We start from the raw sequence: 16,061 nt of genomic DNA, 5'->3' as shown, positions 1-16,061 counted from the left end.
TCTGGAAAGCCTCAGACTCAAACTGTGGACTCAAGACCTTCCTAAGCAAAACTAGAGAGCTTGCCATTTCTAAAACCCTGCTGGTTTAAGAGGTGGCCTTCATTTCAGTTCTGGGTGTTAAAGGCAAAGAAAACATAAAACCCAAGGAAAAGCTGTAGTGAGGCTCACTTCATCAGACCAAGCTGGAACTAGCAGCTGTAACATTTTGATGCAGGTCCTTCATAAAAGGTTAAAAAACAGCTTATGTAAAGTTGGTTTTGGAAGACAAGAACAAATGAAGCAATCTGCAAAACAAAACATTTATTCTTAGAAAAAGTCAGTTTATGTACAGCAAGCCCCAGAGCAGGAGGAACACCCTGCAGTCTTCAAGACCCTTCCACGGTGCCTTCTTTGACAATGACTCGAGCCAGGTTCCGTGCAAGGGCGAGTCTCAGCATTTCCACTTTGGTTGTCTCAACATCATCATCCTGCAAGAGAGCAGAGCCTGGGGTAGGGGACTGCACACAGTGATGAGCTGGTGCCATGGTCTGTCTCAGGGTTGGGAAAGATGCAGGTCAGTGAGAGGTATTTACCTGTACAGGGACCTCCTGAGAAGAGCAAAACCTGCATTTCCTACTTAATAGCTCAACCCAAGACAGCACTTTTCATTCCCTGGATGCTACAGGGCTTTGCATGTGCAGCAAATAGTTCCCTGTTCTGTGCCTGGAATGCTCAGAGACAGAGCTGCTGGATGGCAACACCTCAGCTCGTCATTGCTCACATAATGTGCAATTATTTATCTTGGAAAGGCATCACAGTCCAGTGCAAACCATCAGAACAGGAGGAGTAGGAACACTCCTGCACTGGGTTCATAAATACTTCAGTCTCTTTTTGATGCTCTTATTTGACTGCCCTGAACCCCCTGTGCCAGTCTCTGGGACTTGGGCTGTCCCTCTCTTATGACCTCACCAGGAATATAAATGCAGAGTTTCCCTCCCTGACCCTTCCCACAGCCCTCCTCACTTCATTATCCAATTGTCCTCAGAGCTGAACAGGGTTACCTGGAATTTCTGCTTGTCTGGATTCCCTGCTGTCAGGTCTTCCAGGCATCGCATCAACTCGTAAGTCTGCTCTGCTGAAAATATGACCTGTGGAAATCAAAGTATTTACAGAAAAAGATCAAATTTAGAGACATCACATAGGCTGAGAAGATAGTGCAGTTGAAGAGAATGCTTTTACACTCCCACAGCTCCATTCTGACCCCTGAAATCACAGGATCCAAGAATAATTCAGGCTGGATGTGACTTTGGGAGGTCTCTAGTACCACCTCCTGCACCAAGCAGGGTCAGCTATGAAGTCACTCACAGTGGCTGCTCTGGGTCTGTAATTGCTGAATTACTCTTTTCTTGATGGGTATTAAAGAAAAAACTGTGCTTAGAATTGGAGCAACCTTCAAGCCAAGTACCCAAAGGAGCTGAACGCAGCGTGTGCTAAAATTACCACAGCAGATGAATTCCACTGCTGTTGTAACAGCAGGGAACCAAAGTAAGAGTCAACTGATCCCCTCCTGGGTCCCTGTGTGCTCCCACTGCTGGCACACTCGGAACTGCCACGGACAGGTCTGGCAGGAGCAGGAGGGTCACCACTTTGAGCTCCCTGGTCAGGAACAAAGAAGGGGCTCCTGGGGGGCTGTGAGCAGGACCTGACCTCCTTCTGCTCCAGCAGCGGGAGCGCGTCCGTGAGCAGCGTCATCCAGAAGGAGCAGGGCGCGATGTGCGCCGTCATCAGCGTCAGCAGCAGCCGCGCCGCCTCCGCGAAGCGCTTCTCGCCGTAGAGCCGGTGGAACTCCCGGTACTTCCCTGCACAAAAGGAGCCGTCAGCAGCTGGGCCTGGGAGATCCCTCTGCTCCCACAAAGAGCCAAAACGAGCCCAAAGCAGCCCCTCGGGGTTGGGGTCTGGTGCATGAAGGAAGGTGACAACAGAGCCTCCCTGAAAGGGCAGCCACACCCGGGGTTTGCTGTTCTGGGTGAGCTCCAGGCTTTGCATCAGACTGGTCAGGGCTGCTGCTGCCTCAGGCTGTGTCTGCAGGGGAGCAATGCCCCAGTGGCTTAGAGCAGAGAAAATGTCCTTTTTGAGGTCACAGAGTATCAGGAGGTCTGAAAAGCTGCACCATCTTCCTTGGTTGTTTAAATGGAAACTGGAATCTCTGTTAGTAGGGAAAGTTCTGCATTTGCTAAGAATTAGTGAGATCAATATCCAGCATGAGAGAAGTGGCTGAGGATGGAAGTGGGGCTCCTTCTGTATCCACTAAACTGTCACAATACTGGAAGTTAATGATTCCCATTCAGATTCACCTTGACTAATGCTTAAGCTCAAGGCAGAGACATGGGGAATTTGTCCAGCAAAGGTAATCAAAGGTTCTAAAAACCTTAAGGGAAAAACAGGCAGAAATATTTTCAGGTCTTTCAGGATTGTTTAGAAACAGCAGAAAGGGAAAAGGCTTCTCTGGGATTGACAGTTACCAGATGATGCTGGGCATGCAGAGCTGAGGGATTACCAATTTGATAAGTCATGTTTAACTTCTAGACCTAGCTTAGGATCAGTTTTAATGAAGGAAAATCAGTTCTGGTTTTGCAAGCTGGACCAAGTGGAAACAGATAAAGCTCATGCTCACCCTCTCTGTAAGGGTGGTATCAGGTAGAGGGGAGTCAGTCCAATGCTGACAGCTATTCCAAATTCCTATCAGATTCTGGCCTACTCACAGCATCAAAGAAATCAATTTCCTGTTTTGGTCCATGAGTCAAAGGCCACAGAGCAGCTGCAGGCAGAGGGGCAGGTTACCACAGCCTGCCCTGTGCCAGGCAGGAGAAGGAAGCTGTGGTACCTGAAGGAAATAACTCCGGGCAGTGGTCGAAGTAATCCACCCCCAGCTGCCAGAGGCTGAGAGAGGCCCTCACTGTCTCTGGCACAAGTGCTCAGTGAGAGGGCAGGGAGGGCTCTTGCTCCAGTGAGCTTGACTGGCACACTGAACCCACACACTGGAAACTCTGGAGAACTTGGTAAAATTATAACAAGGTCAACCTAACTTAAACCAATGGATTACTCTTCCAATGAACCCCCTAAGGCAGATTTCTTAGTATTTCAGAGCCTCTCAAGGTAGTGCTACAGTCTGGAAAAAAAAGGAAGAAGTTTGGAGTGTCAGACTTGGCCTGTCCTGCTCAGAGCAGAGCAGGGACCTGGTGTGAAGGCAGAGGTAAAGGCCACCCCTGGTACAATCTGCATCCCAAAGCACATTCACCATTTGCTTTCCCCTCATCACTAAACCAGGAGCCAGCCAGGTGGAAGAAAGCATCAATGCAGTAATGCCAGGTGGAAGAAAGCATCAATGCAGTAATGCCATGGAGTTCTCCACAGCAGAGCAGCATGGGCCCTGCAGGCAGCTCTCACCAAGGAACGTGAGGCGGTCACTGAGCAGCATGGACGGGCCCAGGTTGTCAATGAGGTCCAGGTCAGAGAAACAGCCCTTCTCACAATAGTCCTTCAGGAACCTGGGGAGAAAGGAGAACACAAGGAAAGCTTAGAGGGGAGGCCATCATGCACATCCATTCTGTGCCTCCTAATCCCTTCCCAGAAAACCTGACTGGACAGCTCAGTTCCATCTTAATCAACCTCCCCAAGGGATTTAGAAGTTTCTGGAAGTGGCCAAGGAACTGGTATATTTATATTTATAATGTGTATTTAACAGACACTCCATTGATTCTTCTGCATTCTGTGGTAGTTGAGATCTGTTTTTTAAAAGGAGTAAATGAAGGAAGGCAGGCAGGAAGCTGAGGCTGGTGGATGCATAACTAACACTCTCAGACCATAACAAAAGCTCTGTTTTTCTGCTGTGTAAAAAAGTTGATAAACAGCAGGAACAAAAACAATGCTAAAAGCTTTTCATCTGTTTTGTCACAGCCTCCATTATGCTGCTTTCTGCAGAGCTGCTTCCTGTGATTTTTTTTTTCATCCTTCTGTTGAAGGAAATGTAATGATTCCCACTCCCTCAAATAACAAACAAAAAAACCCCAGACCTCAGATTAGCAATCCCTTACCACTCATTTTGCCAGTGTTGAAGACAGAGTGTTGTCTGGCCACCTACCCAGAGTGTAATTTCAAAATTATACTCTAACTATGCAGGGACTGGTCTCTGCCTATTTCCAATTAGCAAAACCCACACGACACAGATTGTTAGAGATCACAAAGTATAAAGAGTTGCCAGAGCTTTTGCTGAGGCCTGAGCCAAGTGTCAGTATTGTCCTCACTTTGATAACAACCTCCCACTCCAGGAAAGGTCAGGAGTTTTGAGAGGCTCATACAAAGCCAAGGACACGATAAAACCACTCACTGATACAAATTTTTAGTAGAAACAATGAGATTTTTAGTAGAAATGGTGGCTTAAGTGACTGCTACTGGCTTGTTTGGAGGTGAGGTGAACTTGATTATAAAAAATCTGCTGAATAAAGCACAGGTGGGGACAGCCCCCTGGATCACCGTCCAGCCCATCAAACAGCTCTGTCACAGCAAGTGAAGGCCAGAGCACAGAAGCTGTTAAAGAAATGTTTATCCAAATAAGGTCTAAGGGGGTTGGACTCTCAGATAAAGTCAATCTGTTTTGCCTCTAGATGTCAGGAAGGAAAACAACGCAGGGAAGGCACAGCTGGGTTACTGCAGGGGACAGCACCCAAGGGTGCTGTTTTCTGGTCCCACCTGCAGCAGTGGGAGCTGGGCCCTGGCACAGCAGGCACCCTCCCTGTGCCCCAGGCTGGCTGGGAGCTGCTGCTCAGCCTCACCTGTCCGAGATGAGGGTGGCGAACGCCGCGTCCTTGGCGCGGATGCTCCAGGACAGCGCCGAGCCCAGGCGGTTGTTGCGCAGAGCCTTCATGGCCATGATCTTACAGATGCTGCGCACTGGGGGAGCACACAAAGCAGCAATTAGTGCCAGTGGGCTCAGCTGGAGCGCTGAGAAACAGTGAGACTGAAAATGCAGCACCTTGTTCATGCATCTGCCTCTGCTCACAGATCCTCAGCACCTTGAGGGCCTTCTGCTCCGTGCTGAGCGGGACGCGCTCGATGTGCAGCTCCAGGTACACGCGGCCGAACTCCGGGCAGTGGTCGAAGTAATCCACCCCCAGCTGCCAGAGGCTGAGAGAGGGGAGAAATCACCACCATTCCAACCCCAGCAATCTTCAACAAGCACAACAGTAAAGGCCCAAGGAGAATCTGAGCCTGCATTAATACCTGTTTGCTGTGATCAACTTTGCATTCAGTCCTGAAATGGCTTTTCCTTTCTACCTCACACCAGTTCCCTGTAACATAACTTTGGAATGCCACGACTTTGGAATGTGTGCAGCTGGTAAGAGCTTCAGTGCAAGGCACTCTGCACAGTGGCAGGAGTGGCTGTGCCCAGGTCATGGGGTGTGAAGAGTTCTAACAGACAGCTTTTGTCTCCATTCAGGAAGGGAAATGTGACAATCTTGTACAAACCCCGAGGGACACCTCTGCTGAATTCTAACAGTGGCTGCTCTGAGTTTTGCCCTTTTACTTCATGAACATGCAGTTATTTGTTTTGGCTGCCTCAGTCTAAGTCTGTCCTATAAGTAATAAAACAAAAGGTGATACCTGTGATGGGAGAAGAGTCCTGAGGCATACTCCAGCAGGAGGAATTCACGCATATTTGAACCAAAACTGGGGGGAAAGAGAGCAAATATCCAGATATTATTATTTGCATCTCACTGGAAAAATCTGATTACTTTATTTCACAAGTACTATCAATTTCTGCAGTATGTTTCCTTTTGGTTTTGTTTTTTTCCCTCTGGGCTATCTTAACCAGCTTTATTCAAATAATGCAAATAAATACTTACTAGAGATTGTGAGACTGCAGGACTTTGCAGTGATCCAACAGGTCAGTCAGGTGAGCCACAAACCACCAGTTGCTCAGGACAATGCTGTGTTTGAAGCAAAAGAAAAAAACTAAGCCTAACACTGCCAGGGACTGTGTCAGGTTTTCCACAGGCATTTCTTACCAATACACAGCTCTGTTACAGTGCAAGGTCTGGCTGCAATGTCCCAGACCTAATGGAATACTTTTAAGTGCTGCCAGCTTCATGTATTTTTGCTGAATTCTTGGCAAGGATGTACCTGTCCCTCTGTACCCATACCCCTGCCCCAAATACACAGAAGCAATACTGTAGAACTAGAGAATCAAAACCTTAAAACTCAACCTGCATTCCTTGATCACTTGATGCATCTCAAATTCAAAGGCTGCCATTAAAATCATGTCTAGAGGCTCAGGGCTGCTCTCTCCACCCAGGAACAGGTCCATACTAGACTGTGGAACGAGATGACAAGACATAAATGCAAAAGCAAGACATTTGTTTGGATGTAGCAGTTATTTTATAGGAAATAATAGGTCATGGAGGTTAAACACATTAACAAAATGGAATTGTCCTCATTTTAGGATAGGGGACTGGGAAAACAATTTGCAGGAATGAGACTGGCAACGTTATGGCACTGAGAAGTGACCCATTGAAAAATGGGGCTTCAACAATTATTTGTCAACTTTATCACTCTCCCAGTCCTTTCACAAACTCCAGACAACATCTTACAGGCATCTAGTTGCTGTAAGACTTTTCCCTATGTTTTTCTTTCAGTGTAGTAACCCTTTAGTGCTTGAAACAGTGGAGACTGTTAGAATATTTGATTTCCTACCTGTGCATAGAACCGCAGCTCCATCGGCTTCACCGTGGGGTGGGAATACAGGAGCCGGGTGACCAGGAAGTGATACCAGGTGGTCATGAGCTCCTTCTTCTCCAAAATGGCGTCCTCATCTCCCAGCAGGATCTAAAGGGACAAAAACACACCAGGAATGCTGAACACTCAGTGATGGACACGGCTGCACTCCAGCTCTCCACAGGCGTTACTCCTGTTCTGCAAAGGTGAGGATTTATTCAAAATTGCATAACAAAAATCTTTCTCACAGCTCAGTTTCCAAATCAGCCTTAGGACCTTGGACAGGGAGAGAAACCCAACAACCCAGGCTGGCCAACCATCAACAGAGGACAGGAGACATATTAAAGTTACTTATGGCTACACTGGGCTCCTGAAATCCACAAGGATAGATTCAATACTTTAGTCCAAAGTTTCCTCTGTTCCCAGCAAAAACACACCTTGCAGATGGACTCCATGTGGGGATTGGAAGCAAAAGTTCCATCCTGTAGATACCTCTGACATTCCTCGTGCCAGTGCTGCCACTTCAGCTCCAGCTCTGTCAGAGTCTGGGTGTTGCCAAGCTGAACAGAGGGAATAAAGAAATACAGGGAATAAAGGAAACACCAAGTCAAATCACACCAAGCTTTTGGGCCAAACTCACAGTCACTCCTGATAAAAAGCTAAACACGAGGCTGCCTGTCATCCTTCTGGGTTGATGTGTCACCTAACAGACTTTTATCTGAATTGTTGGGTCTTTGGGCAATTCAAGAACACAAATATTGTTACTGTAATGGAGTAAGACAGAGATGTTCTAATAGACTGTTACAGGGGACACGACCAGGTGGCTTTTCCCAACAAACTACATGAAAAAACACACTTTGTACATACACTGGGCACAGGCATCTTCTTCATCAAGTCATCCAAGATTTTGTACATGTTCAAGGATGCAGGATTGGCACTGGCTTCCTTGGAGAGCAGGTGCCGCGCTTCGTCCATCCGGCCTTGGAGCACAAAGACATCCACCTGCAAAAGCCCCCTGTCCATGAGCTCCACACTGGGCAGGATTATGGAGCACCCAGGAAAGGGATCAGAGGGCATTTTAACCTGTAATTCAGGCAAGGGAAGTGGAGTTAAAATGTTTAAACTGCAGGCACTGCTAATTCAAGTAACAGTGTAAGGCTTGACCTCTCTGGGCCATGAAGGATGAGGAGGGAATGAGAACGGCTTCATCCTAAAGCCCACACAGGCAGACAGCACTGAGGTGTTGTGGCCAGCAGGGAAGGGGAAGGAAAGCACAGACATGAATTCCTGTTGTTTAAGAACCTTCCAGGTGGTGATACTCACCACGTTCCAGAAGAGCTTGTGCTTGGAAGGACTCTCACTGCTCAGAACTTCCCGGACCATGCTGTCCACGTCACACACGTGCAGCCGCACCCAGTCCAGCAGGCGCAGCAGGAGGGGCCCAGCTGTGCACACACATTGCCCTCTGTCAGTCCCCAGGGCTTGTTCCCAAACTGCTCTCACACATTTTGTCACAGTTTGACATCACTAGATGAGATTTACTGACTGGATTTCATCTGCCACTCCCAAATTACAGAGTTCCTTAAGCAAAGAGGCCCTGGGAGCACCCAGCCTCTGGCAGGTTTTCCTGCGGCAACACGGTCCAGTAGAAAACCCAAACTTGGAAAAAATAAAAAGTGAGTGATCCAGATCATAAACCTTGTCATGCCAAGAGACAAACAGAATATTTCTGTTTATTTTAGCATCATTTCATTATTACTAACTTAATATGAGGAAGAAATTTGGGACTAGGTGATTAATTTAGGTTAAGTAATCTGTAATTTGTGAATCTCTCCTGAATTCTGGGACTGTGTAAGTAGCACCTTTGTTTGCATAATATTATTTCCTTCAAAAATTATTTTCTACTTTAAAATGCCAATGTAAACAGACTGACTTCAAAAATGGCAACCTAGAATTAAAAGAGTTGTATCAGACCTGTGTAAATGTCAACTGGCATCGACAGATGTTTAAAGAGATGTTTAAGCTTATAAATAAAATAGATAGGCAACAACTTTTGATATCCCTTCTCTTTATAACCTTTCTGACAGAGAAACAATTTAAATCAGAGTGAGGAAGAAAAGTAGAAGGCAAATTGAATAGCTTGACATAATTCAATATAAAGAAGGCAATTATCTGAGGCAGAAGTGTATTAAAAGGCTTATTGACACTCTGCATATCTCTAAAACATTAAACTATGACACAGTGAATATGATATACATTTTAAACAAATTTATATGCAAAGAACAAACCCCCATCAGTCTTTACACGAGGATAGTTCATGGCTCACCTGTAGCTGCTTCCACAAACAGAATCTCACACAGGTTCCAGATCAGCTCCATTGCAGAGAGAATGGAAACCTGAAGGAAAGCAGGGCCAAGTTTCAGAGCTAGTCATTATTCCAGTTGGGTTTTTTAACCACACAATGGCATCTGCTGTCCACAGCAATCAGTTCTCACAGAGAAATATCATACTGACAGTTCAGACATAAAAATTAAAAGACACATGCCAAAATTTCACACTTTTTTTTGTCAGAAAACACTGACATTGTGTAATGAAATGCAGCAATAATCTGTCACCAATGAGCAACCTAGCTGGTCTTATTTTCAGCCTTTCTGCACTTTTAAGACTCAATACAAACATCAAAGGAAGAAAGAGCAGCCAATGAAGCAGCATCACTGCAGCTAGGACAAAACTGGTGTGAGCACTCTGCTCCTCCCAGGACACTCCTGTGGATGTGACAGCTCACTGTGAACACCCAGAGACTCAGATGCAGCTGATTGGAATCTGAGAGTTTGAGAGGTGAAACACCACATAGCAAGTCTGAAACATTTCTTGTCAGCTTTGGGATGACAAGAAAACATCACATCTACAACAGCAAATACGTTTACGACATGGCAGTGAATTGAGGTGTTGGGCATCTTTATTGTTTTAGAAGTACAGGAATTAACTATTTATTTCCATTTATTCTTGGTCATGAACTGTGTCTCATATACAAGGCAGAGTTAAATCTGAAGTGCCCGATGCCACAGTGGTGGCCTGGTGAATTCACCAGCCAGTAATCCACGTCCAACCTGACAGGACTTACCTGAGTGCTGTACTGGCCTTGCAGGGCAGGGTCCCGGGTCGAAACTGAAGGAAAAACAAGGAAAATCAAAGAGCAACATATTTACATTTGACAGCTGCTTCTGAGCTTTGACAGCTTTCCATACATCTGCCACATGAGATACAAAAAGGCTGCAAGTCCCCAGAAAATCAGTTACAATACGGTGGGAAAAAAACAGTCCACGACCAGATTTACAAATCACCTTGGAAATCTCCAGCATGGAAACAGAGTCCTGGTAATTACTGAAACCTACACATGCTGTTGTACAGCAGTTGCAATAAGTTACCATTACAATCTTACTTTCATAATTGCAACTGGCGTTTCCTTTTCCTGCAATAAGAGAACAAACAACCTTACCAGCTGCCTGGTGCATGTCCTCCATGCAGGCTCTTATCACTGACCGGTAGTTTTTACTCACTTGAACCAATCTGCCAAACACAAAATGACTTTGGTTGGAGGGAGCTGTTGGAGTTTTGTGTGATGCCCCCCTATAGCCTTGCAAGTTTCTCTGCGGCAGCAACTCCCAGTACCTGGGTGGATCCATCTGGAATCAGTGAGACTGTGCCACACCCTACCAGCGTAGTTATTGGAAGGATCCGAGCCTTGATTTGTAAAATCCCCCCAAAATGGTCATTCTATCCGCCCCGCTGCTGATTCCAGAGCTGGTAAAAGCAGCCTGGCCAACGGCACTTGCCTCACCGGAGGCGTTTATCAGCCCCTGGTGCTGGTCCCCGGCTGGAGAAGGGGCAGCCGCTGCCTCCCCCTCTCCCCATCCACTCACTGCGCCTTCCGCGACTTCCCCGCCAGCTCCTCCTCGCTCCGCTGCAGCCCCATGAAAATCCCGTGCGACTCGTTGAAGAGTTTCCGCAGGGTGTGGATGTAAATGTCCTGGTCCCTGCGGACCACGAAGACGCGGGAGGAGCTCGGTGCTCCATCGCCGGTACCTGCAACAGAGCCCGTCAGCGCCCGGGCAGCAGCGCCCGCGCTGCGCTCACCCCAGAATCGGGATGGGCATGGGCAGCGGGATGGGCATGGAGTGCAGGATGGGCATGGAGAGCGGGATGGACATGGAGAAGGGGATGGGCATGGGCAGCGGGATGGGCATGGAGTGCAGGATGGGCATGGGCAGCGGGACGGGCATGGGGAGCGGGATGGACACGGGGAGCGGGATGGGCATGGAGTGCAGGATGGGCATGGGCAGCGGGATGGGCATGGAGAAGGGGATGGGCATGGGGAGCGGGATGGGCATGAGAGCGGGATGGGCATGGAGAGTGGGATGGGCATGGAGAAGGGGATAGGCATGGAGAGCGGGATGGACACGGGGAGCGGGATGGGCACGGGGAGCGGGATGGGCAAGGGGAGCGGGACGGGCATGGAGGGCGGGATGGGCATGGGGAACGGGATGGACACGGGGAGCGGGATGGGCATGGAGTGCAGGATGGGCATGGAGAGCGGGACAGGCGTGGGCAGCGGGATGGGCATGGGGAGCGGGACAGGCATGGGGAGCGGAGTGGGCATGGAGAAGGGGATGGGCATGGAGAGCGGGACGGGCATGGGGAGCGGGACAGGCGTGGGGAGCGGGACAGGCGTGGGGAGCGGGACGGGCGTGGGGAGCGGGATGGGCACGAGAGCGGGATGGGCATGGAGAACGGGACGGGCATGGGGAGCGGAACCCACCTGCGCGGCCGAACAGGGTCTCGCACACCAGCACCTCCGCGGGGCCCCAGGCGAAGCAGAGCTGCCGGGCCGACGGGTCCGCGCCCGGCACCACCTGTGGGGGGAAGGTGTCGGTCAGCGGGGTCCCGGCCCCGCACCGCCCCGCCCCGGCCCCGCACCGCCCGCGGCCCCGCACCGTCCCCGGCCCCGCAGCCCCGGCCTTGCCCTGCCCGCCCATCCCGCACCACGAGCGGCGGCTCCGTGTCCGGCTCGTCCATGGCGGCGGCCGCGCTGCTCCCGCTCCCGCCCGCCGGGGCTCCGGAGGCCCCTCCAGGCTGCCCGCGCCGCCGCCTGCGCGCCCCGAGCCCCCGCCCGGCCCGGCCGCTGCTGCCCCGGCGGAGCCGCCGCCCGCGGACGGGAGGGGACAGGGAGAGACCGCGGGTCTCCGCCGGCTCGGGACAGGCGCCACCGCTCGCCCCGGAAGCGCCGCCCGCTCCCGAGGCCCCGCCGGGGCGGGACAGACCCCGCTCCGCCCCCGCCAGAGCCGCCGGCCCTGAGGGCTGGGGCGGGCGGGGACTGCTCCGAGCCGGCTGTGGGGAATGGAGGGATGGATGGATGGATGGATGGATGGATGGATGGATGGATGGATGGATGGATGGATGGATGGATGGATGGAGGGATGGATGGATGGAGGGATGGATGGATGGAGGGATGGATGGATGGATGGATGGATGCCACCCCATCACAATCTACCTCATTTTCTTGTCAGGACAGATTCAGTGCTGGGTGGGAGCATTGCTGGCCCCAGGTGTGTAGTGCAGTGATGCAGTTGGTCAGTCAGCGTTCACAGATTCACTGAATAGCTCAGTTTGGAAGGATCACAAACCCAGGTCCAAATTCCCTGCTCCAGCCAGCAGGCTCATCTCAGAGTGCGTGGCACTGGGTTGTGTCCAGACAGTTCTGGAATATCTCCAGTGGGGAAGACCCCACACCCTTTCTGATCTCTGTCCAAGTGCACAGTCACTAGCACAGTGCTGTTTTCATGCTCACTTCATTGAGTGATTGCTGTGGAACAACCCATGTCTCCTATTTCTTTATGCATGTCAAACACGTGCAGGCTGAGAAACCTCTGGGATGTTGAAGGTGATGCTCTCTGGAGCTCTTGGGCATTGATAAAGCTGACAAATCAAATTATGTGCTCTGACTTCAGTGAGTTGCCTGCAGGCTGGGGAAGGACTTGTAATGAAGCAGGATTGAAGCAGGAAGAACCCCCTGTGCCTCACTCACTCACTCAGGGTCCAGGAGAGGTCGATATCCCCTGGACACAGGGCAGAGGTGCCTTCTGAAGCTGCTGGAGGCTCATCACCTTTCTGTTAGCACTGAGAGCTCACCTACCATGGTGCTCAACTCAATAACCTGGTGTGATAAAACACTAACAGCATCCTGCTTCTCTCCTCCCCACTTCTGTGTACTCCTCACTTTTTGCCTGTGCTAGCCAATAAGCAAGTTCTCCAGCAATACACTTTTTAAGACAAGTATTAGCAGTGCAGTTTTGTTGGTCCTGCAGCTGGAACCAGTCCTTCTTAGGCTGGTGCCTTCCCAGGACACTCACTAAAAGTTAACTTTTCAAGAAAATGTAAATCATTTGCTGTCCTTGTATGACAAATACTGCAACACTCCATGGCTAAATTGCCCTTTTTTACTTATCAGCTACTGCATCCATAATTTCCAATAAAAATAAAGCCAGCAGTTCTCTGGGAAGAGCATGTCATGCAACCAGTCATGCCGAGAAAAGGAAGTGGTGTCTGCTCAGGTCAGAAGGAATGAATTTTTGCAGGTAGAACAAATTAAACATTCTGAAAGCTGCTTGAGAAACTGAAGACTCATCAATTTTAAACCCCTCACTGTTTATCATGGGTAAGAGTCTGTGTTTTGTTATTTGAAGATGTGCCTGTATTTGAATCTCTGCTGTACAAAGTCAAATTCACCTACTGTCTTACACAATGGTGCTGCTCTGTGCTGCAGACTTCTGAGGATGCTAGTGGGCATTCCTAGATCCAGAATACCAGTCCACACGTCACTAAAAGGCTCTAGATGCAAATCAAAACCAGATGTCTGAAAATGCAAGGCCTCCTACCACTGTTCCTCAAGGCTAAGGTGCTGCTTTTATAACTGCAGCAGTTTCTTGTGAGTGGCAGAATACATTTAGAATACCCATGTAATACTGTGTAGAGATCCACTGTGTGGGAGGTGGATCTAGGAGTGGGACAGTGTCCTCTGCTGCTCCCAGGTCCATCTGTGTGAAGAGACACTGAAAGCTGGAACTCTTTGATCCTCTCCTGCTGTCTCTTGGCACACAGTGTCCACTTTGCTCACTCCCTAAAAGTGTCCGTGGCTTTTCATATCCGCAGCATCTGTTGTTCTTAAATGGATGATTCCTGTGGAAATCATCCTGGGAAAGGTGAGTTTTAGTATGAAATCTTGACATTTTTTAGTCCTCTTGAACACTGGCTGGAGCTCTGCTCATACCTAGAAGGGAAACCTTCCTGCTCACCTCTCAAGGAGGCTTCTGTGCCTCTCCAGTCCATATAATTAAGCAGAATTGGGAATTTTCATAGCAGCATGGAACTTCACGTTGCTCAGAAAGGCTTGAGAGTATGGGCTGTGGGTCCAGCAAGGAAAGCAAAGAGAAATTGTGTGGTTTACAGTCAGGAGAAAAAGAAAAAAAAAAGTCTGATGAGGATAGCAGTTACCACCTTCTGAAACAGGAGGTTTGGAAGCTATTTGGGGAACAGAGGGAATGATCAGCATCATGAACAGGGAAGGCACAGCACAGGCAGGGCTGTAGGCAAAAGGTATTTTCTATTCCCAGGGCTAAGCCAGAATTAATGAAAAGCAAAGCCTGAGTAAAGCACTCAGACCTGCAGGGTCTGAGCCAGTAACCTCGCTCACACCTCCAAATTACTGTGTGCTTTCAGTTCTGGCCTTGGACTCAGTGCAAAATAACACCCAGTTTTAAAGGGGCTGGACTGGGTTTTGTAGGCTAATGCTTGCTGATGTGCAGGAGCACACACCTTCTGCCTGCAGCTGCTTTGGTGTCAGAAATGGAATGTTTTAAAATCCCAGCATGAAGAGCATATATATGGAATGCCTGTGTTCCCCACCCTCTTCATCAGAGGGTGGAGAATTAAGCCAAAGAGCTCTGCAAATTCTTCCTTATAAAACTGCAATACAAGAATGAAACAAAGTATGGAAATATTTTAAGAAACAGCACGTGGAATTTTTTTCTCCCAGAGATGGAATTTCTCAGGAATTCTCACCGTGACGCTTCCCCATTCACTTCCCTTCAGCTTGGTGCATTGAAGAGGAGGAGCTCAGAGGCACAAAAAGCTTTGCTTTGCTCCCCTCTGCTGCAGCCCAGACCCTGCAGGAGTGGGGCCTTTGTAGTTCCCAGTGTGGCTTCTCCCCCCGCTGCTTGCTCCCAGTGCTGCTGCCTGGCCAGTTCCTTTGCAGGTTTTAGCACTGATTATTGTCAGCTCCAGTTTCTCAGAGTTTCCTCCGTTGCTATGTAAAAAGAAAAGCCACACAGAGATGAGGTTTGTATAAACCTGCTCTGTGATTTGGGATCTGTTTGATTGGTGGTGAGACCAGTGCTGGTACAGCTGAAGCCATTTTCAGCTTTTCTGAGCACATCTAACTCCCATATGTTCTCACAAATTCTAGAGTATTTTCCTGTCTTTTTTAGCACACTTGTTCTATTTGTGAGGTTGCCTTAATGTGTGTCTCACTTGGTGCCATTCCTGCCTTCAGTTCTTTGATGCCATGCTCAGGCTTTGGCCTGTTTCATCCCACCTTCCCAAAAAATCCTCCTCCTGGGCCTGCAGCACAGGGATCTTCAAGGAGGGAGGGGGAAGAGTGACAAGAACAAAAGACAACAGGACCATCAAACCCCATGATGCCCTTCCACACTTCTATGTGACATTGCATCATCTCTAAAAATAGAACTTAAGGTCCATTGGGAATCACAACTCATCTTTAGTTCTGTAAAGTATCCCATGGGTAGTTTTTTGTAGTTTTGCTTTAAAAAGCTCTGGATGAGGTAGAAGGGTGGGGATTAAGGTGCTTTGTTTCCTTTTTCTCACTAGTAGTTCTATTTCTTAGTGGTGATGATAGACTTGAGAAGGTCCAAACCGAGTTGGCCATTGCTTTTCAGAGCTCAAATGGAAGGAGAAGGGAGATCACAGGAGCCTGAGGCATCACACATGAAGGGAGATTTGGGTAGAAGTACATGGTCTTCCCAGCCAGGGTGCTTCTCACCTCTCAGTACCTTAAACAAATAGAAACATAATAGCATGAGTAATTAAACACAGAGAAAACAGGCAGGATCAACTGATTTATCTTTTGATGATATATCAAGTAAATTGACACACGTGGGAGTGGAAAAGCAGGGCTCAGAGGATGATCTCTTTGAATCGCAGTCACAATTTGAAACAGCATCTGTTGCCTTCTTAGG

The 16,061-nt window shown here is 48.9% G+C and overlaps 1 protein-coding gene across 1 annotated transcript; it reads right to left on the bottom strand.

Moving 5' to 3' along the window:
* Positions 1-285: 285 nt before the first annotated feature.
* NUP85 (nucleoporin 85) lies at positions 286-11,847 on the bottom strand. Its single transcript, XM_054278965.1, has 19 exons — positions 11,794-11,847; positions 11,570-11,663; positions 10,674-10,836; positions 10,250-10,320; positions 9,875-9,918; positions 9,077-9,146; positions 8,074-8,195; positions 7,618-7,752; positions 7,188-7,310; positions 6,730-6,861; positions 6,243-6,349; positions 5,883-5,966; positions 5,641-5,706; positions 5,012-5,163; positions 4,812-4,929; positions 3,427-3,527; positions 1,687-1,838; positions 1,041-1,127; positions 286-467 (listed from the first exon to the last, which is right to left on the bottom strand). Exons 1-19 carry the CDS (start codon positions 11,824-11,826, stop codon positions 366-368), a joined length of 1,956 nt encoding a protein of 651 aa, XP_054134940.1. The 5' UTR covers positions 11,827-11,847; the 3' UTR covers positions 286-365.
* Positions 11,848-16,061: the final 4,214 nt, after the last annotated feature.

This window comes from Melozone crissalis, unplaced genomic scaffold (genome assembly GCF_028551555.1).
Source record: "Melozone crissalis strain CALT ecotype California unplaced genomic scaffold, PUWL_Pcris_2 ptg000026l_1, whole genome shotgun sequence".
In the NCBI taxonomy this organism is placed as follows: Eukaryota; Metazoa; Chordata; class Aves; order Passeriformes; family Passerellidae; genus Melozone; species Melozone crissalis.
Note: the sequence above shows the minus strand (reverse complement) of the source record. Positions and strands in the feature narration are given on the sequence as shown.